This window comes from Corvus hawaiiensis, chromosome 5 (genome assembly GCF_020740725.1).
Source record: "Corvus hawaiiensis isolate bCorHaw1 chromosome 5, bCorHaw1.pri.cur, whole genome shotgun sequence".
NCBI classification, from domain to species: Eukaryota; Metazoa; Chordata; class Aves; order Passeriformes; family Corvidae; genus Corvus; species Corvus hawaiiensis.
This window is the reverse complement of record NC_063217.1, coordinates 9,303,343-9,328,952: the sequence shown is the minus strand read 5'-3', so window position 1 is coordinate 9,328,952 and position 25,610 is coordinate 9,303,343. Positions and strand designations below refer to the sequence as shown.

At 40.2% G+C, this 25,610-nt stretch overlaps 2 protein-coding genes across 6 annotated transcripts in view; one reads left to right on the top strand and one right to left on the bottom strand.

Annotated features, from left to right (window-relative positions):
• The window catches only part of CFAP99 (cilia and flagella associated protein 99), a 51,585-nt gene extending 50,490 nt beyond the window's left edge, over positions 1-1,095 (bottom strand). Inside the window, exon 1 of the mRNA XM_048305100.1 lies at positions 953-1,095. The gene's annotated coding sequence lies outside the window, so the exon portion shown is untranslated. The remainder of the gene's footprint in view (positions 1-952) is intronic.
• Positions 1,096-1,615: 520 nt separating this feature from the next.
• ZFYVE28 (zinc finger FYVE-type containing 28) overlaps positions 1,616-25,610 on the top strand; it is a 151,181-nt gene continuing 127,186 nt past the window's right edge. For 4 of the 5 annotated variants that reach the window (XM_048303972.1, XM_048303971.1, XM_048303970.1 and 1 more), the window contains exon 1: positions 1,618-1,885. In XM_048303972.1, the coding sequence (XP_048159929.1) occupies positions 1,847-1,885 (39 nt within the window). In that variant the 5' untranslated portion in view covers positions 1,618-1,846. Of the gene's footprint in view, positions 1,886-25,610 lie in introns of all 5 variants that reach the window. The other variant, XM_048303973.1, reaches the window with a different exon arrangement.

Sequence of the window (25,610 nt, the reverse complement as noted above, 5' to 3'; positions counted from 1 at the left end):
ATTTTCTTCCATTATCAGCTGTAGATTTCAGTTAAAGGAGGTGAGAACCTGACTTAACCTTATTTTAGAGTGGAGCCTGGAGATATTTTGAAAGCAATTACATAGGATAAGATTGGCCACAGTTGTAGGCATTGGTTTCAATGACCTGAAAGGTTCTTTCAGGTTTTACATCTGCTCCTATGTTCCTGGCCTAGAAAGACTGAGATTGAATTTCCTCTGATGAAAGGTGTCATAATTAAAAACAGCTGAACTAAACCTCCCTTCAAAATTCAGACAGATCAGATGGAAAATGTTCACTTTGAGGATCCTAATTTTAATTTTCATATATTTCAATGTTTTGCATACCTACTGCAACTGTTTTCCTTAACATAACATGGTATTTTTTATCTATTATCTTGTATAACTTTACAATTAAATACATATTGTACAAAACCTTCTGCAAATACGTTTTGTTATATTTATGAGGTGGGCTAGCAAATGGACACCAAGGCTGGCTACTTGCCCAGAATTTCAGGGAGCAAAGCCCAGCAACCCTGTTCACAGTGTAACACAGGCCCCTTGATCTTTTCTATTGTACTTATAAAGACCTAATAAATATGAACACTGAAAGAGGGTAGATTTAGATTAGATATTAGGGAGAAATTCTTCCCCGTGAGGGTGGTGAGGCACTGGCACAGGATGGCCAGAGAATTTGTGGATGCCCCATCCCTGACAGTGTTCGAGGCCAGGTTGGATGGGGCTCTGAGCACCCTGGTTTAGTGGAAGGTGTCCCTGCCCATGGCAGGGGGTTGGAAATAGATGAACTTTAAGGTTCCTTTCAACCCAAACCATTCTGTGATTCTGTGGTTATATGAAAATAAAGGAGCGAAGGAGTCACGAGCCTGGCCAGGGCACCCGCCACTTTCACACATCGCGAATTGCACCCGGCTTTCTTTCCGGAGGTGTCACGTACGGCCACATCTGCTTTGCACCGCCGCTCCGGTTCCTGTCCCTGGCTGTTCCCGGCGCTCTCGATCCCGCTCCCAGTTGCCCCCTCTGGGCGCGTGCCGTCCGTATCCCGGCGCGGTCTCTCCTGCCGGACGGATCCCGCGCGCGCCGTTGCCAAAGGGCGCGGGGGCTGCTGGGAGCTGTAGTCCTTTCGCGAGCCCTCCTCAGTGTAGCGAAACGGCGCGACTGGGTGCGCGGAACTACACGATCAGGGAAACAAGATGGCGGCGGTTGTTTGCCGTCGTTGCCAAGGAACTCGTTCCGCGCCTCCCCGGTGTTTCCGCTCACGGGCAGCCTGCGGTGGGTGACCCGCCGGTTGCCGGGGAGCGGCAGCGCTGGCGGGCGCAGGCAGGGCCTGCGATCCCAGAGCGGACGCGCGCAGAGCGCCTTGCGAGAAAACTACAACTCCCGGCATCCACTGCAACAAGGCGGTCGCCGCGGCGCGGCCTGCGCGGTACGCAGTCTCCCCGCCCCCTTCGCGTGTTACGCAAATGAGCAGCCGGGTGGGCGGGGCTACGGCGAGGGCCCGCCCCGGACCGCCACCCGATTGGGTGGGGAGGGGAGGGCGCGGGGGAGGTGTCGCGCACGCGCGCTGGGGTGGCGCTGCCGCCGGCCGCGCAATGTTTTGGGGGCGGTCGGGGCGGCGCGGAGCGCGCGGAGCCGCCGGATGGTCCCTGCGCTGACGGGAGCGCCCGGCGGCCGCTCCGCGGAAGGAGGCGGCGGCGGAGCGGGAGGAGAACACAACCCAGAGAAGCCTCCCGGCGAGGGGCACGGGTCGCTCCTGTCCTCTGAGCGGCGCGGGTGAGGAGCCGGCAGCCTCCGTGGCAGCGGCGGCAGCGGTGTGTCAGCGGCCGCGGTGATGATGAACAGGTTCAGAAAGTGGCTGTACAAACCCAAGGCAAGTTGCGAGGAGCTGCCGCTGCCCGGCACCGCTCCCCGGGGTCACCCTCACCCCGCGGATGGAAGTCGGGACGGAGGTCCCGGCGGATCCCGGCGCGCAGCCGCGGGTCGCTCCGCGCCGGTCCCGCGGCCGGGAGGTGCCGTGTGGGGCGAGCGGAGCCCGCGGGCGCTCGCGCGGCTCCCGGCGGCGCGGTCGGAGCGGGGCTGCGGGAGCGGCTCCGGCGGCGCGGTCGGAGCGGGGCTGCGGGAGCGGCTCCGGCGGCGCGGAGCGCGTCGCCCGCTGCGGCGGGGGATGACAAAGCAGAGCGGGAGCCGCGGGGCTGCTCCGACCCGGGGGAGCGCGGCCCGGGGCGGGCTCGGGGCTCTACCCGGCACCGCGGAGCCCGCGGAGAGGCGGCGGAGCTGGCGGCTGTGCCCAGCCCGTGCCCGGGCAGCGCTCCTGAGTGCGCTGCGGGCTGCGCGGAGCCCGGACCTGGGGAGATGTTCGGGCGCTCCCTTTGAGCTGTTAACGCTGTGTGTGCACCTAGGAACTTTATAAGTTAGGAGGTTTATTGGAAGGTGCTCTGTACGTATGAATCTTGTGCCCTTCTCGCTTTGAAATTCTTGGAAGGAATCCAAGAATCGCGGTTTGCTTTGCAATGAAATTATCATCCTCTGGCACGAGTTAAGTAACAACTGTCTGGAGAGTGATCTTGTCTCGCATGTGATGTTGGGATTTTAAATCAAGGACATTACTGGTTTTGAACATCTACAGCATCTTTTTCTTGTCCAGACATCGCATCAGTCAGTATAGTTATTCCCTTTCTGAAGTATTTGATTTGATTTTGGTTCCTGTTGGTCACTATCACCCATTTTTTCCTATGCTTTACTATCAGTAATAGTGTTGAGTCTCAGTTTGTAAACCTTCCATGTACTCAGTTCTTTTGGCTGAATTATGGCCAGTGTGTTGCAGTTAAAAAAAAAAAAAAAAAAAAAAGCCGAGGTGATGCTGCAAAATACAAGCTCATATTATGCTGGCTTTATGGATTTTACACATAGTCATAACACTTGAGTACTTCTGAAGAACAGGTACTTGTCAGGTATGGCTGCTAATAGCTGCAAGGGAGATAATGTAGAGATTTAGTAACTGAAAATACAGTAACAAGCTAGAGGTAACTTTCATGAAATGTTATTTGTATATGTTTTATGCAAGGGAAAAGCTAAGAGAAGAAGAGTTAATGAACAAAAAGAAATACTGGTAATCTTAAATGCAAAAGAAATCATCGTGAATATAGCTTTTGTCACTGTTTTTTTAACCTAAATTCATTAGATGTCACATTGTTTTCTTTCTAATGGAGATTTAATGTTTTTGTGATAAAATTTTTTTTTAATATAGTATCTCTTTGTTGTATGGTGTGTATTTGGCATTCAGGGGCTGTATCAAATAAGGTATACTTAAAGTTTAGTGGGACTTCTCTGTGCTGGAGGAACTTTTCAAGCCTGTCGCATGACACTGGACCTCATAAATCAGGAACACCTATTGCTGTTAGTTTAAAACCAGTACCACTGCATTGTGTTGTATATTTATACCTTCTGTGCCTGCAGTTTTTCTTAGTTTCAGTAGCTTACAATATCATTTTTGTTCTGGTATTCAGAATGGGTTGCTGGTGAATTGTAAGAGCTTCAGAAAAAGGCATTTTTCCTGGTGTGCCTGTTGAATGGGTGTGGATCGTGTCATTCAATACACAAAAGTTTAAATAGCACTTCTTTTATAGAAGGTGAGACAGAGGATCTCACATACAGGGACTGTACCTTTCCTGGTTGTACTACTTGCTTTCCTATTGCAAGGAATTTGCAAGGATTCCTTCCCATATGGTCAATGGGTTCCAGGGTCTGTTTTGAATATAATGCATTTTGAAGATGACTTTCCTGAATATTTATTCTGGTAGGGGTTCTCAGTACTCAGGACTTATGTTACTTACTTAAAACCCTCTGCATTTTATCAGTTAGGTTTTGCTACTCCCAGTGATGGGGAATGCTGCTTCTGAAGTATTCTGGGTCCTACTGCCATATAACAGGACTTCTGCATGGCAGCAGATTTTGATACCACTGGATGGTTGGCCTAGAGCTTTGGTGGCCATTTAGAGGTACTTTTGAAGGTGAGGGGTGGGATGACATCAGAGTGCAGCAAATTCACAGTACAGCCTGCTCAGAAACCTGAATATATGGTTTAGCTTAATCCTAGGGGAACTATTTCATAATTCATCCCTGAAAAAACACAGCCCCAAAATATGTAAATTAATTCAGTTTAATCTTTTAAAATGGTGGAGACAAGGAAATTGAATAGAACAGAGTGCATAACAAGGTGGAATCACAAAACTCTTAGGATAATCATCAATTACTGCAAGATGCAGGGCCTGCATCGATGTGAGGATATTTACTTGGTAACTGCTGCATCTGTTTGAACATACCAAGAATGGGAGAGAAAATGTGGGTGTAGGAAGTGGAAAGTCTTGACTAATGTTGCGAGCATGTCATGAGAACAGCACGACTTCCCTAGATCCTTGTTCAGTCAGTGTTCTTCCTGTCCAGCTCTGTTCCTCAGGTATGCTGATATGCCAGATTTTAATGAACCGGATCAAATACTAGTGGTAGAGGTAACCAGAGAATGAAATAAATAGCAGTGACGTGATCTGTAGAGCTGGTAGGAGGCAGACTTTTAACTGATGTATTGGAGACAGAGCAGAGACAAGATTTTGTTTCCAGCCTTCTGTGCCACATCGATTGTTGTTTAATTTTTAAAATGTTGTCTGTAATATGTGTTTTGCTTTTGGGGACTGTGGAGTCAATGCATTTTTAAGTGTTTGGAGGGAAGCTGGTGTTTGCTTTTGAACACTTTCGCAGAGGGGTGATTTGAAGCAGTAGTGTTGTTGAATTGCAGCACATTGACCTCCTCAGGACACTGCAGGCTTGCCAGGCACTGCCACCTTCCTGAGACAAAAGAATGATCTCTTCTAAATCAATATACTTACCTGTTAACACAGGCAATGTTCCTTGCCACTTCAGGGAATTTCTTGTCTTGTACCGTCTGCTGCTAGAGCATTCCGCAGGTGTCCGGTCAGAATCTGCTCCCAGGCAGATCTGAGCGTCCAGCAAAAATACGGAACTAGACTGCTTTTGCAGTGTTTTGAAATGCATTTGATATCCAAAGAATTCAGGATAATTTCGGTGAATGCTGCTGCTTATATCTGGAGACTAGCTTGAAAAATGCGTGGGTAACTAGCTCACAGGGGTACCAGCTTTAAATTGAGCACATGTTTATTGGTATTTTGAAAGAGCTGTTTTGTGTATGATGGGGAAAAAAAAGTCTGTCTCTAACCACAACTTGAATATGTTTTTAATCTGTTTATCATAGCAGACTGAAACACCTTCAGTCTGTGTTTATTTTTCATATTTTTATTTTAAAAAATATTGCTGGTTTTGTGTTTATATCTCTGATTTTTTTTTTTTTGCTCCTAGTTTCTTTGACATAGTAAATATGAACTTCTTGCAGTTAAGGTTGAAGAATTTTTTATGTTCTTGTAATTCAGTCAAAATTCATAGTCTTTGGTAGTAAAGGTATTGCTTTGTGAATGCCTTGCCACAGTTAAAGGATGCTCACAAAGTATGCATAAAGTCTGGAGGTTTTGTAGGTGTGCTTTTTAACACCCCTCTCCTCTAAGACTGACTGAAGTGCAGCTGTACCCTTAGTGCCTGTTTTATTTAAAAGGCTGTTTAACTCCCATGGGGATGTGAAGGTGGATTTACGGAAATGGCCCCAACTTGTAGCTGGGAGTGAACACTTACTGACAAGTGGGTGCTCAGCGCAGCTCTCTCACACCCTTCAGAGGCTGTGCATCTTCTCTCCCTGGAGTGCTTGAGATGCTGAGAATTGTAGTTACTTTCTTCTTGTGTGTTTGTTCTGAAATACTGTTCATTGGTTCTTAAATCTGATAATTATTTTCTGCAGCTGGATTAGCAGATACATCTTCAAGATGTTCTTTTTGCCTGTTAATGTGTGTGTCTGCAGTGGTGCTCTGTGATCAGAAATAGCATTTAGGGATAAGTGGAATGGCAGGTACTTGGAGAAGACTTGTTTCTGTGTTTGTGCTTAGTGCCTTTTTCTTTTTAAAGGATCTTTTTAGCTATATTTCTATGAAAGTAAGCCAAAGGTAGTAATAACTGTTGCTAATAATAGTTGTTACAGGACTGTAACAGCAGATAGGTATGTTAATTTAAAAATGGCTTAATAGATAGTAAAAGGGTATCTTGGAACAAGATTTCAAGCAAGTAAGATGCAGAGAGTATGCCTAGCAAATGTAGAGCAATCACCTAAAGTAGAAAAGTGAGAGCCAGTGGCAAAACTCAAAAATAGCCAAATAACCTCTAGGAGGTTCTGTATTACTTTGCAAAAGGAGAAGTGTTAAAAAAAAAAAAAAAAGAAGGAGAAAAAAAAAAGTCCTAGGTGAATGTCGAACATCAAAAACTTCACATAGAGTAATCTTTCTCAGCAGGGTTGTCAGGGTTGCTTAGTGGCAGAGCTGACTCCAAAAAGTAAAAGATGGGAAATACAATAGAAAATAGCTGATTTGGTTTTTTAACAGTAAGAGAAGAAACATGTTTGCAGGATTTTTTTGTAGGAAAAGATTTTAAGTAGGAAAAAGGGATTTAAAATATGAATAGAAGTTTGTTAGAAGAATGGAAGGTAGTAAAAAAGTACACAGTCAGCCGTGCTTAACATAATGCAAAAAGTATTTTTAAAATTGGGCTGGTAGAATGAGATGCAGTAAGAGAGAGAATTATTTTAAGAAGTAGATAGAAATGGTCAGAGATGAAACAGGACAAAGCTGCTGGAATAGCCAAGCAACTACTGATACTAGTTTTCTGGGAGTGAATGGAAAAGGTAGGATGATCTACCAGTGATAGATGGAAAGCAGATAGCATCTTATTTTAGCTATGATTTCCGAATCTTAAAAGTGAAAGGTTTACTGTTCACAGAATAGAATTAGAGTGAGTTTATTCTTGGGAAAAATGTCTTACAATGAAGAGTGAAAGAAGAGGTAAATGCTATTTATAACTTATTTTTGTTTGACTGGTGCCATACAGTATTCAAAGCCTTTGGGCACAGCAGTTTGTGAACAAAATTTATTATTTAATGCAATATTTATATTAGCAACTAATGACTTTCCAAGACAGAAGATTGAGGAGTTTTTCTTACTTGAGAAAACAGCTGTTACTAGGTTTTTGAAAAGTCACTGTTTTAATGATCAGCTCTTTCGTCTCACTTATCTGCGTAATTATTCTTGTTGTCCCTCTCTGATCAGAGGCTGCAGCTATTTAACTTCATTAATCAGTGTTATTGATAACAATCCTGAGGAAGGCAACTTATAAATCGTCATGCATTATTCAGAGTTTTGCATACTGAATTGCTTCATTTTAGAAGCACCATCTAGTGGTTTGAACACAAGTGTGGGAGCTAATAATTCTTTGCTGATGTATTGTAGCACTGCAGCTAAATCAGGACAATTACCTGCAGTCATATTGTTTCTTAGCCTTGGTTTACCTGTGGCTGAAAAAGGGAAGGAGGTCACTGTTGCAATTAAGATAATTGCTTGGTTGTTTGTAATTACTCTGATGTCAAATGTATTTGTACCTTGTGAAATTATTTTTTGATGTGGATTGCTGTGAGCAGAGTCATGGTATATCAGATCAAAGGTCTGTCTAGCCTGGTGTGATATCTGGTAGTTTTCTCTTTCTCTGTCCTGTAAGATGCCTAGGGACAAAGATGAGATGAACAGAAAGTGATATTTCCTCTGGGCTCTTTTTAAAAATTTGATAGTCTGCAGCATAGGAGTTTGTTGAGCTATAGATCGTGCTCTTATAATTCAAAAGCTCACGAAGTTGTTTCTTTTAAATGACTAATAATTTTTCAATTAATTTATACTTCTGGTCTCCATAATGACTACTAGCTTGTCAGTGCTTATAGCTGAGTTTGATTCCAGTTGAGGTAAGCATTTTCCTTAGAAACTTTTTCAAACAGCCAGTGGTGTGACCTAATGTGTCCCTTGTCCTGCAGACTTATCTTCTGATCTTTCTCATGAAAACCTGATTTGGGTGTTTAGATTCTGTTGCTCTCCTCCCACAATGTCATGGTACTTAACAGAATTTTAAAAAAATTACTCCTTAGAAATCACAATGCATTCTTCCTAGGTTATTTTAGAGGTATGACAGAAAACTCCCACTAAGAATATCCTCAGGACCACCGAAGAATATTTTCTTACTGAACTAAGTGAAAAGTAAACAGTGCAAATGCTGTTGATGTGCTTCATTTAACTGCTTTAATAGTTATGATGATCTACTTTCCTGACAGTTACGCTGGCAACATTGACTTAAATTAATTCAGTAAAACTATTTTTAAATAATGGTGTTAAAAATAAATTAATTGAAGGCTGTGCATGTTTATTTGGCCCACATTTGAAGGCTGACCCACCTTCATAGTGCATGTGAAAGAGCAAGTTTCTCCAGCTTGGTTGTTTTACTGAAGGATCCTAAATAGAGTCTGTCTTACCTGTTCTCAGCTGAGTCTTTGTTTTCATCTTGAAAGTACACAATATTCTGACTATTTATTGTATCTCAAGTGACAGGCTGGGATCACAGGTGTAATGGCCATATGCCCCCTGCTTGCATTCAGGAAGAGAACTGCTGCGTTCCATGCTAGCTGAGGCTCTTGCATCCTATAAACTTGAGCTGCCCCTAAGTCAGCTAAAGCAAAGCACTTAGCCTGTGTCTGGTGGACAGCTCAGTGTAATAGGATACGGTTTTCCTTTGAGGCAGTGTCAGCTGCCTGCTACTTGAAAACAGGTGAGTGACAAAAGTTGTAAGGCATTTTCTAGAGGTCTGGTTTTAGGATATAGCAAAGAGTGAGGTTTTTTGAGAGATAAAATGTTTGGACAACTTAAATATAAAGCATTCCTGGCTCAGTATACCTTGCTGGTGTGACTGGAAGGTCTTGCTCTTATTTATTTTGATGTTGTGGATCAGACTTACTACATCCTGTATGTGTTTCTGTTCTACCCTGCAGGCTGTAGGATTTTCTGGCTTGTCACTTCAGTAATCAGTGGCTTTTTTGCCTCACTACTCAGGCCTCTAGACTGACAATTCCTCTTGACCTTTCTGATCCCATAGATTGTGCTTCTTCCTGTGGTCCCTCTACATCCACAACCCTCTCCTCCCTTACTGTTACTGCTTTTGATCCTGTTAAAGAATAAGATGCCCTGAAAAGCTGATCAACAGGAACTGAATTGTGCTTCTACTTTGCTCAGTCTTGGTAGGCCATAAGCTTGTTTTTCTTCTCTTGTAGGGTCTTTACTCATACTTGATAGTCATTCAGAATGAATAATGTAAGAGTGGGCATCACATCACTACTGGGTACACTATTCTGGGTGAATGAATGAAAGGGAAGTAAATGGGGGAAAAGGAACTGGAGGAGACAGGCGAAGAAGATGGGGTTGAAGAAAAGACTTGGCATAGAAATGTAAGAAAAATAGTTTGAGAGGAAAAAGGGAGGATGATTCTTCTACTCTTTCAAAATGGTGCTCTTTATTTTGAAATAGAACACAGGTTAATTTAAATTAGGGTGATGTTTATGCTGGAATGTGTTAATTCCTGTCATCAAGTAGCACTTTGATCTCTGAGAATTATAGGTGGCTGAAGCTAAACTAACCGGATGCTCAGGGTGTTCTGCATTTCTGCTTTGCATTCTTCTAATTCTCACCTTCCTTTGTAGCCTTTTAATGTAGGAAACATTTCCTGACATTCTGAAGTTCATCAGATGTTCAAAAATGCAGTTTTTTCAGGTTATTGTTTCCTTCCAGGAAAGGAGCTGAGCTTGAAGGGGGTCGTGCATGTTTGTCTATAAATGGCTTTCAGATGTTTGTTATCTAATAAACTTCTTTATGAACTGTATGGGCTCTCATAGTAATGTCTCTTTGTCTAATTCTCCTTCTGTAAGCAGCAATCTCCAGGCAGAAATATTACCTTACTGTCTTGGTCCAGTTGATGAAGTTTGTGTGCTCTTACCATACAAATGAGAACATACCAGTATTCTTCCTATAAAACCGTTCAAATACTCTCAAAGCACTGCTTTTTACTTTATTTTGAAGATGCATATATATATATATAGAGAGAGAGAGAGAGAGTGAATGTCTGCATTGCTAAACATTTAATGTTTTTTTCTAGGTATTTTTTATAAAGCTGGCCCAGTATGCCTGATCTAGTGAACAGCCTTACAAAAACATCTTGATGGAATTTATACCATTTTATGGTGCAAGATGGATGGATGTAAGCCCTTACAGAATAAAGAAGAGTTAATACAATGGAAGGAACAGGCAAAAATGCAAAGGGCCTTCAAATCTCATCTGGGACCCATGATTTATTTTGCTTTGTATCTTAAGGAATCTTGCAGGTCCTCAGTGAGGCGTAAAAGATGAAGTGGGAATGGCAGCTCGGTTTTTCTGTTTTACTTGGTGATGGGTTTTCTGTTCTCCTTGGTGATGGATGGTGGTTGTGTGGTTATATGAGGTTCTGTAAGGACATGTGGTGCCATGGGTGTTTCTTGCAAGTGTACACACAGGCCTTGTTTGTGTGGTTGTAAAGACGTATTAGTTTTGCACTGATTTTTCTCTAAGTCTGTTTCTATTTGATATGAATGTTCATGGTGGTGAGTTTGGCTGGATCTAAAGGTTCATTTTGAAGACCATAGGTAGCAGTGGGTTCTTTTGAGCAATGATCTTCCTGTGCACTGCACAGCTATCTTACTTTTTTTTTTTGTATAAAGCTGAGCATAAGGAAGTTATGTCATGATCAGCAGCAAATAATTGGAAGAGACCTTATGTTAAAAAGTGTATATTGGGCACTGACAGGTGCTCACTGGTGTTAACTGTTAATCTGGCTAATATTTTCTTTATATCAAAGTGTTTGAGATCTGATGTGTTCATGTTGGAGAACCTGGTTTCAGGTTCATTGTGGTGGTGTTTTGGATTTATTTTATGGAAAAGCATCTTTGGTAGTTTTATTGTATTTTGATAATTCCTTTGCTAATGGTTTTGTTGAAGCCGTTGGCAAAGTATATTTGAAGAAAATATTATATCCACAGCAAGTATTCTCATTTTCAGTAAGACTGGTTTTTGTGGTTGGTTTTTGGTTTGCTTTGTTGTTACTTGTTTTTTAATTTTTCTTGGTTTCTTTTATTTTTTTTTCATAGGCTGTATCATATCCTTGTGTCCAAAAGTTTTGTTTACTGCTTGCAATGCCTTCTGTTTCCCTAACATTACTTCCACCTAGATTTTTTGCTGGGGTTTTATGCATAATTGCAAACCTTCTATAAATTTTTTTCCTTCTTGATTTCAGTCAGGATACTTGACAAATACTAGACCTGATAGTAGTGGTGACAGTAGGAAGACAGGGACAGAAGCAGAAAGGCAGTAGGTTTTTTTCTCTTCACTTCTCTCACTAGAAGAGACAAGGAAGCAAGGCTTCTTACTGGGTGTTTAGGCGTTTATTTTAGAGCCTGTATTCTGTTGGCAACTTTAATTTTTTTGTCCAGTTATTTTTTAAAGTTATATTTTCTCAGTTAATTGGACACACTATTTGCTTTGACAGTTAGTTTATTTCAGGAAGCCTTAGTCTTAGGTCATAACTGTTTCTCAGTTCATTTCTTTTTCTACTGAAATTTGAGAGTTACTATTTGACAGTTTCATAGTAGACAGTTGTAGGTATAGTTGATACAACACACCAATAAGTTAATGTTAAAATAACTCTTACATCTAAATTTTGAACTATTCTTAGATATGGAACTGGGATGCAATTTCCTCAAAAATGAGTGAATCTTTTTAAAGATGTCATGTTTTTCAGTGTGAAAAAAATAAAAGCATGTTTTTTCCTGTATTTGAAATGTTCTTTTAATTTCTTAGTGTAATGTATATGTATCTGTCTTCATGGATATATAATTTACTGGTCTGATGTTAACAAATCAGTGCTGGTGAATCGTAGGTGCCTCATTGTGTTTGTTTCCTGCATGAAACAAAGAAGTTGTCTACTGTATAATGTCATCTGAGTTGACCAGTGCGTTTGATCAGCTTGATCAGGTTTTTGATTGAAGTAGAAAAAAATGTCTGATGGACAGAAATTCATACTTCTTAAGAAATCATAAACTGTATAAGACTGTCATAAATAGTACTTCATGAGTAATCCTGAAGAGTTAATAGGTGACAACCTTTTTCCTGGAAACATTAGTTTTACTGTAGGAAAGATAAGCACAGTTTTGCTTAAGCCCAGAGTCACTTGTTATCAGTCAGGTCAAGCAGTGAAATGTTGAGAGGTTGGTTTCAGCTCTTTTTATAGTTATTTCTCTGTCTATATATATCCACATGTGTCTGCATGTTGTGTGTGATCCAAAACTTGTCTATCATCTGTGCATCTTTCAAATACAAAGTCATGCTTCCTATCTCTGAAATGGGGGACTGAGGCATGAAGGTGAGAAGAGGTTATTTGGTGCCCTAAATGTAGGCCAATAGCCAAACTGGCCATAAAAGCATAATTTGGGGGTTTTGTCAACCATTTTATTCCTCATTTGCCACTTCGTGCTATCCACTGCTTTATATGAGATTATTTTCCTTTTAGGTTACCCTACAGTATCGTTTTACAGCTGAAGCAATGGACCAGATTGTATGTACTTTGCTTTTCAAAGATTGGAGTGCAAATTCCTGTTGCCATATGTTTAGATTTAGTGTCCAGCTCTTGCTTACAAATGAGAACATATGGGAGATAGGTAATAGTGATTTTCAGCTGTTAATTAGTCATGGTTAAAACGATGCCTCACTAACCATCCCTCCAGTCAGTTCTGTCTTTCTCATCTCCCCCTCGTGGTAGCATCTCTGGTGTATGTGGACTTGCAAAACTTCTGAGGGGAGAAAAAAAACTGTTTCCTTCCACTGAAATGCTTCTGTAATTTGGAGGGTGTGAGTCCTCAACTGAGGTGGGGCCTTTTACTTCCAGATTTTGTGTTTTGTTTGCTTTGTGTGAAATCAAGTTGCTGATGTAATGCTGCATAGTAAAACAGGAATTAGATGCTGAATGCTGGTACCTGTGATGTAAATAGGCTTTACAGTGTTGGATAAAAATTTTATCAGTAATGACTAATCTTAACCTTTGAACCTGTTCATTGCAACTCATGATAGGATGTGGATTTTAGTTACTCAGTCTCAATCTGGCTACTTGAACTCTGTTACTACACACTGTTTATTACTCTCTTCTTTTACTGCTTATTAGGTAACTTTTCTATTGAAATGACCTAAACCTTCTGTAAAATAAGATATGGTCAAATGTATTAGTGCAATAGCAATCCCTTCAAAGCCGAGAGAGACATATATGCTTGTCTCTAGTGTCCAGAATACCTGACTCTTATCAAGAACTTTTGTGCACTCTCCTTGTGAATTTTAAGTCAACGTGGGCAGTAAGGAAAATGCAGAAATGCTGCTGTGCTCAGCTAGTTCTTCAGCTTGCAGCCATGTGCTCCTGTCTTAGCTCCCTGATGCTGGTGTTGGAAATTGTGTAGCTGTGCCTTGCATTGCATCATCTTTCTGGCACAGGTGGAAACTTCCTTGCTTTGTTTATATCATTTTGCAGGCTCAGTTATCAGCTTAATTGGGGAGAGGGCAGCATGAACTTCTCCTTTGGTGGCAGGATAGTCTTTATATTATCTTGTACCAACTATGGCGTTGCATCTTCAGTGTCTTAAGTGCTTGTGTCTTATGTTCTATTCATGATATAAATACTGGTAAAATGGAACCTTAACCTCAATTGCACCAATTCTATTGCTCCTTTTGTGTGGAAGGTGTTAATTTCTGTAATGCAGAGGCCAGTCTGAAACCCAGGTGAAGTCATGTGGGACTGAGAGCTGGACTTCTGATTCAATTCTTTGGCATAAAACAGGCTCACCCAAAGTTATTTTTAGGTGACATTAAGGTGCAGACCTTGTATAAAATGTTAATGCAAGGAATCTTGCAGTGATGGAGGCACAGATAGCATGTGTTGGAAGCAAACCTCTGCGGAAGTACCAAGGCAAGACAGTGAGCTATATAAAGGGCAGGGTTTCCATTTGTGAAGTGCATGGTGCTTTGAGCTATCTGCTCTTACTAAAAAGAGCTGTGAAGGTATTTGGTGAATGCTCTACTGTGCGTTTGGCATATCTGTTCTCTGTTTCAAGTTCCATATATGAATTGTCAAATGTAAAACCTGCTAATTTGGAGCTAGGAACCAGTGGAGTAAAAGATCAGCTAATTACACTATTTCAACATTAAAAAAAATTTAAATGCTTTAAAAGCATTTCCTCTATTTAATTTTCATCAGCTGGCTCAGAATTAATATATTGAAATGACAGCATTGTCAGATACTGTAATATTTTTCACTGTGTGCTTACTGTAATGAGATTTTAAAAACTGTAAGAAAGAGGAGAATACAAATTCTTCTTAATTTGAACCAAAAGAAGTTTTTTTTTCTTTTTTTTTTTTCCTGTGCACTTTGTTTACTTGAAAGCTAGCAAATGAAACTTTTGCACAGCTGAATTAAAAAGTAAGACCTGGGATATACAAGTAGAGATACTCTTACTTTGTAGATTCCTGCCCTCACCTCTCCAGCAAAGCAAGCGGTACCTGCACAAGTCACTGCATTCTGCACTGAGTGGCACTGCACCACTTCATAGTAGCATTGAGTGATCACAAAAAGCTGAAAGTTTTGCTGTTCTTGAGGAGCAGCTCTTAGAGCAGCAGAAGCTGCTTCTAGGGTGGTTATTTGCTTAAGCAATTTAAAAGCAATATGGAGGGTGATATTACATAATGTGTTTCCATATCTATGTGCCTGCTTTCCCTGGTCCCCAGTCCATTAGATCCATATGGAGCAATTAGGTGCAGGAAAAAGTCAATGTGATGGAGAGGGGCTGCCTTCTTGATGTTATTTCCACTGATTACACCTTCTGTTGGTGGGGGAAGGGGCATTATTTTTGTGATTCATATTACTTTTCTCTCTGGATAAAACAAGATGTTAAGAGAAGTCTATTCTTAACCAGCCTTCAGAATTATTCCCAAATTCTAATTGTTTCAGCAAGGGATTTGCTGAGGAATATGGGGATTGAATAGAAACTCTCTATTAAGTGGTGTTGGAGCACCCTCTGCAGCCTCATAATAATATTTAAATGAGCTTTGTACATTTCTGGTGATAGATTAATCAAATGAATATTCAGAAAGAAAAATTAAGTGTCAAGGTGCTTTATGCTGTTCTTCAGGCCCATCAAAATACAATAGTAGATCCTCAGGGAAAATAATTAATTAGCATGTTGTAGACTTTTTGTGTCTGTTATCCTACTGTACCTCTCCTGAAAAGAAAACTTGCAGCAGTTCGTGTAGGTTCACTGAAGTTGAGACTGAAAAATAAATAATAGCATGGCCAGTGGGAATGGTGTGAGAATTAGATCTGTGTGACAGGCAAGTTATAATGCTATTTAACAAATTGGGGAGAAAAGCTTAAGAACTGTTCCCTTTTGAACTGCCAGTTTACTGCCTTGTGATCTCAAGTTTCCAGGATTTGGTGACATATGAGTCGTGTCAGAGCTCCCTGTTCAACAACTGGCTAATTGCTGGTGTCATGCTGGGATACTGGTTCAGGTCGGGTTGGGAAAGCATGTGACCAAATGTATTTCCACTGCTGTGGCCTTTTTGCAAATGTCTGGGTTTCTTCTGATTTGCTGTTGAACAGCCTGACCCTCCTTAGTTTGAGCTGCAGTAGGTTGCACAAGAGTGTAAGGCATGAGAGACTACACAGCTGAGCCATGAACAACATGTGATTTGTTTTCATAGGTGAATGCTCTTCTTAATGTACAACAGTAATTTAATTTATGTCTATAATGTCTTACTAAATCAATCATACTGTTTATACCAGGGTCATGTCAAGCCTTTTTTGTGTTCCTTCAGTATGTTTAAAGGATTCGTTCAGGGTATTGTAATGATAACTAATGACAGGTAATTAAGCACATGGGAATTCTGTCTGTGTAGAATTACCTGGCTTTGGGTGATGCTATTATATCACAGCTTTTTTGTACATGATAGATGATTTGTAGCTATGCATAATCAGAATTGGAGAGAGGGTGAGGTTGGAAGGGACCTGTTAAAATTGTCTAGTTCGTGCCCCTCAGCTTCTCAGGACCATGTCTAGTCAGGTTTCAAAACACCTCTAAAAATGGAGACTCCACAACCTCTCTGAGCAGCCTGTGACAGTGCTCAGTCACCTTTAGAGTAAAAAGGCATTTCCTGATGTTCAGATGAAACTTCCCGTATTTCAGTTTGTATATATTACCTCTTTTGCTCTCACTGGGTATCACCACAAGTCTGTATGAGTATTCTTTCCACCTTCCCATCAGATATTTATATACGTTGATAAGATCCACTCTGAGCTTTCTCCAGGCTGAACAGTTCTACTTCTGTCCTAGCATGATGGATGTTTCTAGGCCAGAATCATCAGCCTTAGTTAAACTATCTTCAGTATGTCCTTGCTGTTCTTTTATTAGGAGGTCCAGAGCTGGACCCAGCACTCCAGATGCCTCCCTAGTCCTGACTGGAAAGGCAGGCTTACCTCCCTCTGCCTGCTGGCAGTGCTCTACCTATTGTAGCCCCGGATGCTGTTGCCCTTCTGGTGCAGGGGCCTGTTGCTGACCTATTCTTCAAATTTGGCAAAAATGGTTTTCACCATCTCTTTGGACAACCTATTATTCTGCCTTTGTGACTAGTTCCCTTCCAGCTCCCAATGCCAGTCTAAACCAGTCTGACAGCACTTACATTTCTGGCCTCTTTCCCACTGCTCCCCCAGCTTTGGCTGTGGCATTTGTTGGAGCTCTTGTGAGCTGACTCAGCCTAGAAGAAAGCAGTTTGGAGGTTTGTAGGGAAAACTGAACTCTTTCCCATTCCTCTTTCTGCCCCTTGGAAAGCTTCTCCCCCCACATTTGCTGATTGAATCAATTTGACAGTGAAAGGCCGGATGAGCTGTAGTCATCCAAGAACTGAGTGGTAGCCAGCCAGGTATGCAGGAATGGGGGTGGAGGATTGAGAGAAGTGGGATTACTCTTGGCAACAGCAACTCAATAAAGTTCATCAGTGAAATTGAATCTTTTGTAATATTCGGGAAATGAACATTTCCAAGCCTATAGATTCATGAACTTCTTACAAAGCACAATTAAAAACCTCACATTCTTCCATATTGAATGGGATTGCCTTAGGTCAAAAGCAGAAGATGAACGAAGATCTGAGAGGCAGCCTAGATACATGATGTAACTAAAGCTTTTGATCGAGGCAGTGAAGTTAATATATTTTCTTGTTATTTTTAAAAAATGTCAGAAAGTAAAAAGGCTGATTTTTTTTTTTTTTTTTTTTTCCAATCCTTTATTGAGGAAGGACAGGTTTTGACAGTTAGCTTTTCATATTCATTGACTTATACTTAGTTATTGGACCATACACCTTGAAAAAGAGTTGATTCTGCTTCATTCTAAGTCTTCTTGGCAGGTTTATGTGTGGGTGCATGGTGTGGGTGGTTTTTTATGGTGAGCATAAGGAATCATCAGTTTTGGGGGCGAAAATTAATCTGGGAGTATAGCTTTTTTACACAGAAGCTTTGACTCAGGATATTTGGAATATAGCTGCATTTGCTGATTTAGGTTTTGGTCTGCTTTGGCTTCTAAAATGTCTGTTTGAGGCATCCTGAAAGGTTTCCTTTTCATGAGAGGTTAGTAGGCTTTAGGCTGTTTTTAGAAAAGTCTCTAAAGAAGGTTTTCTCTGAAGAGGCAGTTACGACTTCCTCTCTATAATGAAAATAGCTTGAAATCCAGAGCGGAGTTGTTTGTTCTTACATATTATTGTGATAGAGGTTTCCAGAAGGTACCTGTGAGTTGATGAAAGAATGCAAGAATTGAGTCATTTTGCAGGTGGTTCCTTTGAAGGTGGTGGCACATGAGGAGAGCCTGAGCCAGGGCTGCTGCTGCCTCTGCCAGTCTCCCGTTCAATGTCCGTGTACTGCTGTCATGGAGCACACCTTGAACAGCGTTTTTCTCTAAAACCATAAAGCTTTAACATAAAACTGCATTGACTTTTTCTGTCTTCTCAATTTGCAAATAGTCTGAGAGTATTTGCAGTTATGTAGGCTTACAAGAGTTGCGGAGAGGGAGGAACACTGCCTCCGTTTTCTAAGGGAAGAGGTATTGCCAAACTATTCAAAGGCTAACTTTAGCCTTAGTGAAGCTTGTCTGCTTCCCACATCGAGGAAGTGAAAGACACTTCTGCAGGAGACAGTCTGTAGCATCTGTAGCTAGTTTTTAGTGTGACTTTTCTCCTAGAAGAGCTCATCTCATTCTTTCTGCTGACTGCAAGGCAAAGCAAGTCACATTCCTGCGAGTTTGCTTCTGTGGATACTCCTCTTGGAATTCCTAAAGTGAGCTGGCAAATCTGCTTTCAGCAGTTGAAGTAGTAGTATTTTCTCCAGAAGAGGTATTTTTGTGTTTTGCACAAAACCAAAATTATTTAAAATTTTAGAGATATCAGAGAATGGAAATGTCATAGCTATCAGTTAAAAGTTTGTATAGGCTACACAGGAGTCCTCCAGTTTCTAACCTTTCCTAAATTCCTGTTTTTCTGTAAGAAAAAACTTCAGTAGCCTGACACTAGAGAATGTTCACAATAATGATCATGTTATTTTAGTCTGTTTTTCTCTTCTGACTTTGTCCTTTCGTCTCATGAGAGCAACATCAGGTATCCTGAGTAGTTGTTTTAAAGGTATAATGGCTTCCAAGAATAAAAAGAAAAGATTTGTTAGAAGAGCTTTTTAGCGAGATTCACCAAAACTTTGTTTGAGTGCTTTCATACAGCTTTTGTAAGTGGAATTCTTGTTGGTGCCAGAATGCTGCTAATAGCAGCAACTGCCTCAAGGTGAAATCCAGTTACTGTTTCAGAAAATTCACACTTTGGCTGATTTTTTGTTTAGGGACTAGAAAATATTGCATCTATTTTAAGGTAACTTTTTGGTTTAGTTGGGATGGCTGAAAGAAAGTAACTTTCCAGGATTATAATATTGTATTTTAATACTGTATTTTAAAATACTCTTTTGTTATTTTAATAATACTTAACTGCAAAATTAAGTGCCGAATTGTATTCTATTAGTAGGTATAATGTTGTTGCTAATTTTGCCATGTCTGCAGAGAAAATTTGAGAAAGGATCATTATCTTTTTTTCTATCTATGTCCATTTTTTTCCTCGTCTAAACTACAGAATCTCAGAATGGCTAAGCTCGAAAGGGATCTCTGAAGGTCAGATGGTCCAACCCTGCTTCTCAAACAGGCACATCTAGAGCCAGTCGCCGAGGGTCATCTCCAGATGGCTTTTGAGTATCTCCAAAGATGGAGACTCTACCATACCTCTGGGCAAGCTGTGCCAGTGCTCAGTCACCCTCACAGTGAAGAAGTGTTTACTGATGTTCAGAGGGAGCCTCCTGTGTTTCAGTTTGTGCCCATTGCCTCTGGTCCCGACACTGGGAGCCTCTGGAAAAAGCCTGTCTCTGTCCTTTATGCACCCTCTCTTTTATATATTTACAGACATTGATGAGACCTTGTTCTCTTCTTCAGGCTGAACAATCCCAGCTCTCAACCTTTTCTCATAGGAGCGGTGTTCCAGTCCCTTCATCATCTTAAATTAAATTAAAAATGTTTGTGACAGATTCTTCTTAATACCAGAACTAGCCAAAATAGCTTTCTTGGGAAAGATAGCGAGGGTTGTCAGGCCCCATTTATCATGCTCTTGTTTGTCATCCCCTAGCAGAGGAAAGGGATTTCTCTAGTAGGGCTTATATTATAGCATGAATATTGAGTTGCTGTGGGTTAAAAGAGTTACCAGGATTTTGCTGGGCATCTCCTGGGGTTTCTTGTTCTCAGTATCTTGATTTCTGTTGCCTGTGTTGGTTTGGCTAAAGGTAGCAAGGTTCTGGCAGTCTATTGCACTGACCTTTTTGATCATTGTCTGGGTAGATGAATATCACATAAAAGGCACTTTTAGAAATGTCCAGGTCAAGGCTCCTGCACAATTTTGACCTTCTCCTAAAAACAAAGTGACCTGAAATTGTATTGATTTCAATATTTTATGGTACTTTGCATTCATGTATTTAATGTGTAAACCTTGAGGGTAAAATGACCACCCTGGGGAATAATCCTGATTATGCAAAAAGGCTGGATTAGCCTCTCTTATATCCCCACTGTCTCTCTCTTCTGGACATCACCAGTGTTTGAGTTTTAACTGATGTTTCTAGCGGCTTTTTCTAAAGAATTGGTAAGTTCAAGCAAAATATATTGTGAGAATGGGACACTAAAATTGAGTTACTGCTTGAAGTAACAATATGGTAGAGCAGAGCTCTCAGTTCATTATATGAAACATGCAGAAGTTTGCCTGTTAGATAGGAATTAGTCTGATTATAGAGTAGTCATCCTAAATTTGAATGCCTATGGGTGCTGCTTACTTCTGGTTTTCCCTTCAATAAATTTAGTGTAAATGTAGTTCTGTTTATGCATTAGGAATGTCTTTTATCTACCTTGTTCATGAGTTTAGTTTTCTACTGAACTGCTTTAAAGTGATCAGATCAGCCCTTCTTAATGAATTCAGTTTCTTGGGAGTCATGACCTATTCATTTCTTCCAGCAAGACTAGATTTGCCCTAATTTAGCACTAGATTAACATTGAATTGTGCAAAAACAATTCGAAAAATACATATTTATTCAGCGTGATGTCCTGGTCCTCTTCAAAGTCAAAGGGTCATTCGCTTCACTTGAAGGTAAAATTTCATACCCAACTTTTGGAAGGTATTACTTGCGCTAAGGCTTTGAGGCTAGGCCTGCCTAGTTAATGTTTTATTTATTTAAAAAAAAAAAAAAAAAAAAAGAAAAAAGTGATCTACCTGCCCTGCAACTGATTTTTCTTAGGTTTTCTGTCCCTATGGTGCCCCTGACACAGCTCATAGAAGATTTGGTGCAGCTGATTGAAGAATTTTGCAATTTAGCAATTTCATAGCATCAGGTAGAGTTGCTGTGATACACAGAAACTGATTCTTCAAACCGTGGCAGTGAGATCAAACAGCTTCAGTTATTCTCAAAGGTGTTTTCTAATAATTGCATGTGTAAATCCCCTTAGGTAATTAGTAATTATAAATTAGATTCAGTAATTAATTCATAAAATCACTTAGTACAAAAACTGAATGCACATCTTAAGTGGAGGTGACTCTGTGTGTTGACAACTGAACATGAAACATGTCTGAGCTAGTTCAGCAAGTAACAATACTTTTAATCAAATATTCTTGTTGTTTTCTTGCTATCTGTACTATGCAGTTTGAACTGAAAAGCATTGTTACCCATCACCAATTGTCTGAATAAATTTCTCTACGAAGAAACTCTCATAACTTACAAAACTAAAACATTTGAATGTCTAACAACACTTTGCTTACATAATTTGTGTGTTTTGTTTGGTGATATATAAACTGCAGAAATGCTTTCTAGTTGCAGCATGTCAGTTTTAACATGGATTTTTACTTGTTGGCTTTATTGAAAGTAGTTACACATCTTCAAACATGCACTCATGCAAGGAAACTGGGTAACTTTTAGAATCACAGCTGAAAATGTAATCTTGAATCACTTTTTTCAGTCTTACAATTTAGCATTTTAAGTGCAGATTTTAGTAGGCTTTAGGGATGTGTTTTAAAACAAGTATAATGCAACAGGTAGAAAGAAACATGAATGTCTCATTAGTATTTTAATAGCACAAATCTCTTATTAGGCATTATAAATCAACACGGTGTTTTAGAACAATAACCTCACTGAAAATCAGTCAGATGTGGTGGGGGGTTATGTTTTTATTGTTTTTATTATACTTGAAGTGTTTCCAACAACTCGATAAGTGAATCTTTGCTTGAAATTGTTTTTGCTTGTGATTGGTACAGGTAGCAAAGATTGCAGGGAATTTGATACAGGTTTCTTCTGTTCCCTTTGAGGCTTTAACAGGTTTGTTGTATTTCCTGGTATAAGTTTTAATACTGTTCGTTTCCAGGTAAAGAGATTATTGTAGGTGAGAACTGAATACTCAGCATAGTCTAGCAAATTTTAATCTGTGTACTGCATTGCTAAAACAGTGTACAATAGAATTGGATAATTTAAGGTTTGGAAATGTCTAAACTTCCCATTAAACTGATTTCTGCTTGTCTCCTGGAATTCTTCATTCTCTTAAATGCTTAGCTGAGCAGCAGATGGAGATAAAGAGTACTCATAAATTGTGTCTTTTTCCTAGTTTCTTTTTCTGTCTGTTTCAATAAGCAGCACATATTTTTATAGCTGGTTAGGATCATAGTCTTGATACATGGGCAGTGTTGAAGGCCACCTATTGATAAGGTCAGTCTACAGCAAATGTATTTGTGCTGCTTTCTCATCTAGCATGATGACTTTTGTAATTAAATTACAGAAACTGAAACATCAGCACTCCTCTGTCCTAAACCCTTTAGTTGCAATCTGTTTTCTTCCTCACTGTTTTTCTTTGAAGAAGTGAATTTGAAGTTTGTTGATACCTCCTGAGTCTTCGAACCAAGATCTTCGAATCTTCATTATAGGTCTGACTTGGCCTCCAAACCCAAAAACTTGCTGCCACTACAGGTAGATATGCAAGATGTCAAAGGACTAAAATTGCACCTTATTTTTTCATGTTTCAGGGACAGTATGCCTGGAATTTTCAAGCACACAGCCACTGTGGAACTTGGAGCAAATGTGATGATAGATGATAATCTAGTGGAGGTGACTTGGTCACGGTGAGGTTCATCATGTGAAGTACCTGGAGTGTGCAAAACCTCCTAATGCTTGATTCTGTCCACTGAATGACCATGCTTTTTGCCGGAAAAATCACTCTCCTCTGTTGTTTAAACAGAATATCTACTGTTGAAATGTGCACTGTTTTGTGCTACTTTTACTGAATGGTCTCTATTTGCTGTTGGTACCTACATGTGGGTAATCCACCTGAAAAGTACCTGAAACAATACAACTTTTCTGTATAAAATGTGACTGTTAGAGTCACCACATAAGTTTACAATAAGGTGTTTGTGGATTGAAAGGATTTGTAGCTTCTTTTTAAAGGTAGAGAATGTTCTTCAACATTGTCTTTCATGCTCTTTGTTTTCTTTAGCAAAGAGCTAAAGCTGGTGTTGTGGCAGGGTTTAAAACTACTGAATTTTTACATGGGACTAGAAGCCAGAAGTTCTTGAACACTAGTGTTTGGTTTCATAATGGATTTTACTTGTTGTAGGCAAGTCACATAAAATCACTAACTAGTGTATAGGGGTGATGATCACACACTTTGGAAGGTAGTTTCCTAAAATCTCAATCTGGATGAGTCATTTGGACTTACCTTCTAAAAATCTCTGAGCAACATAGCCCCAGAGGTATGATCTACCTTTCCAAAATACATACTAGTGAATAGGGGGAAATCCTATCTCTGAGTAAGACTGATGCATTTTTCATAGATTAGGTTTTAACAGAAAAAAAGGAAGTATGAGCTTTGTTGAGATATGTGAGCAGATTTTTTATTTTTCTTTATGCTTTTTGACTTAGTTCTTTTTGGTGCTCTCTGTTCTTTATGGACAGCACTAGTGCCAACTTTCAGCTGTCATCAGTGACACACTGCAATAAGGTCACTGAATGATTAGACCCAAGCCTTGCAGGAAGACACAATCATTCATTTGCAGTAACTATTACCTGCCATTTTCATGTTGTGAAGAGAATCTTTTGCTTTGTTCAGCAGTAGCTTTAAGGCTTGGTTTGGGTTTGCATGGCATGGTTTTGGTAGCTAGGGGGCTGGCTACTGGGGTGTCTTCTGTGAGAAGCTGCCAGAAGCTTCCTTGCTATCTGGCAGAGCCAATGCCAGCTGGCATTCTGTGAGAATTTAAAGATTTACCTAACAAATTATAAACTAAATTAGTAGTACAGCATAGTTCTGCAGTAGATTTTCTGATACGATGTAACTTTTAAAGAAGTGTGGTAGTGGCAAATTTTGTAATGTGGGATTTTAATCCATCATATGCTATCTATATGTAGTTTATTTAAATCAGAACTGAAAAAGCTGTGTGTAGAAGTACAGTGATGGTCTATAGAGCAAGGTCTGCCCCTTGCAGAGCTTGTCTCTGGTTCTTTAACAGATACTATTACGGCTCTGTTAGTTAGTGATCTCTCAGATTTCTGCTTGTGTACCAAGGACCTGGAGTTCAATGCAGTGCATGACACTGGTCATTTTAGATGAGCAGAGATGCCATTACTGCATTGCTGTGCTGAAATGAGGAGTGCCCGTCTTGCTGAGTGCTGTCTAGAGCAGGGTCACACCATCCCAGCCAGCTGCCTGTTGGTTTACCTGTATCCTGGTGGAAGGAAGCTGAACTTTTGTGTCAGCAAGTTCCAGTTTAGCATGTTTTATTGGCTAATGCCCACGTGATTGTTCAGGACAGGGAGATGAGTTGGGCTTTCTGCTATGTGGATAAGTGTTGGAGGTTTCTTTTCAGACATATTAAGAATTTCGGTTCCTAGGGCAGTTTGGGATCTTAAGTTATTCACATCTATTTAACCTTCTTATGTGTTTATCTTCCCTGCACCTTGCATCTCTCTAGAGATGTTGCAATTGCACTGTGCTGGAATTGAAGTTGCAGAGCAAAAAGAGGAGGGTGAGGGTTGAGGAAGGAACCAAGCAAGAAAAGTCTGAGGAGGAATGTTCTTAACCTGTTACTGATTTTGAAATTATAAATTTGCAAGAGAGAAGCATGTTAGGTATTTTAGCTAGCTTTCTACCTGTGCTCTAGTTACAATAGGAGATTATAATGTCTGCTTAAGCCTTAGTTCAAACAAAAAAACAAAACACAAAAAACCCAACCAAAACCCCATTCTATGCCTGGAAGTGTGGGGATTTCCCTGTAAAATTTGGTGCAGTCAACAAGTTTTTGAATATTTTTGCTACCATTCACAGCAGATTTTGTATATATATATTCATAGTTTGTTATTTTTGATGGAGTTACTTTTGCAGAACTGATGATGTTCTTTATTCACAAGGTGCAATACTGTTGTCAGAGCTCAGCTCTTATCTGTGTTAGTTCTTGCTGTTCTGGCTAAATAGCAATAGAAACTTGGATGTGAAAAACTATTATTTGACCAAAAAGCCACATTTCCATGTTATACTTGTGAATTACAAATACAATTATCGATGATAGTTTACAATGCTGTGTTTTATCACAAAACATTGCATTCTTGAAAAAGCAATCTTTTTCATTGCCTGGAATTTCACGTGGTGTTCGTGATGGCCTTAGCAGAAAGCATGTGAAAACAGCTGAGAAATGTAATTGCTTCCTTTTCAAAATAGCCTTAGTAGAAACAAGAATAAAGCTGCATTTACACACTGTAAATGTGTAAAAGCAGCATCAGTATTTATCTGAGATGATCTAAGGTACATAGATGACATTTTTAGCTTTTGCTTCTGTGATAAAAGGCAAGACCTTTCTAGATTGGAATCTTGGGAATCATAGGAGGAATAGTGACCTTCCGCCAATTGGACGTATTCC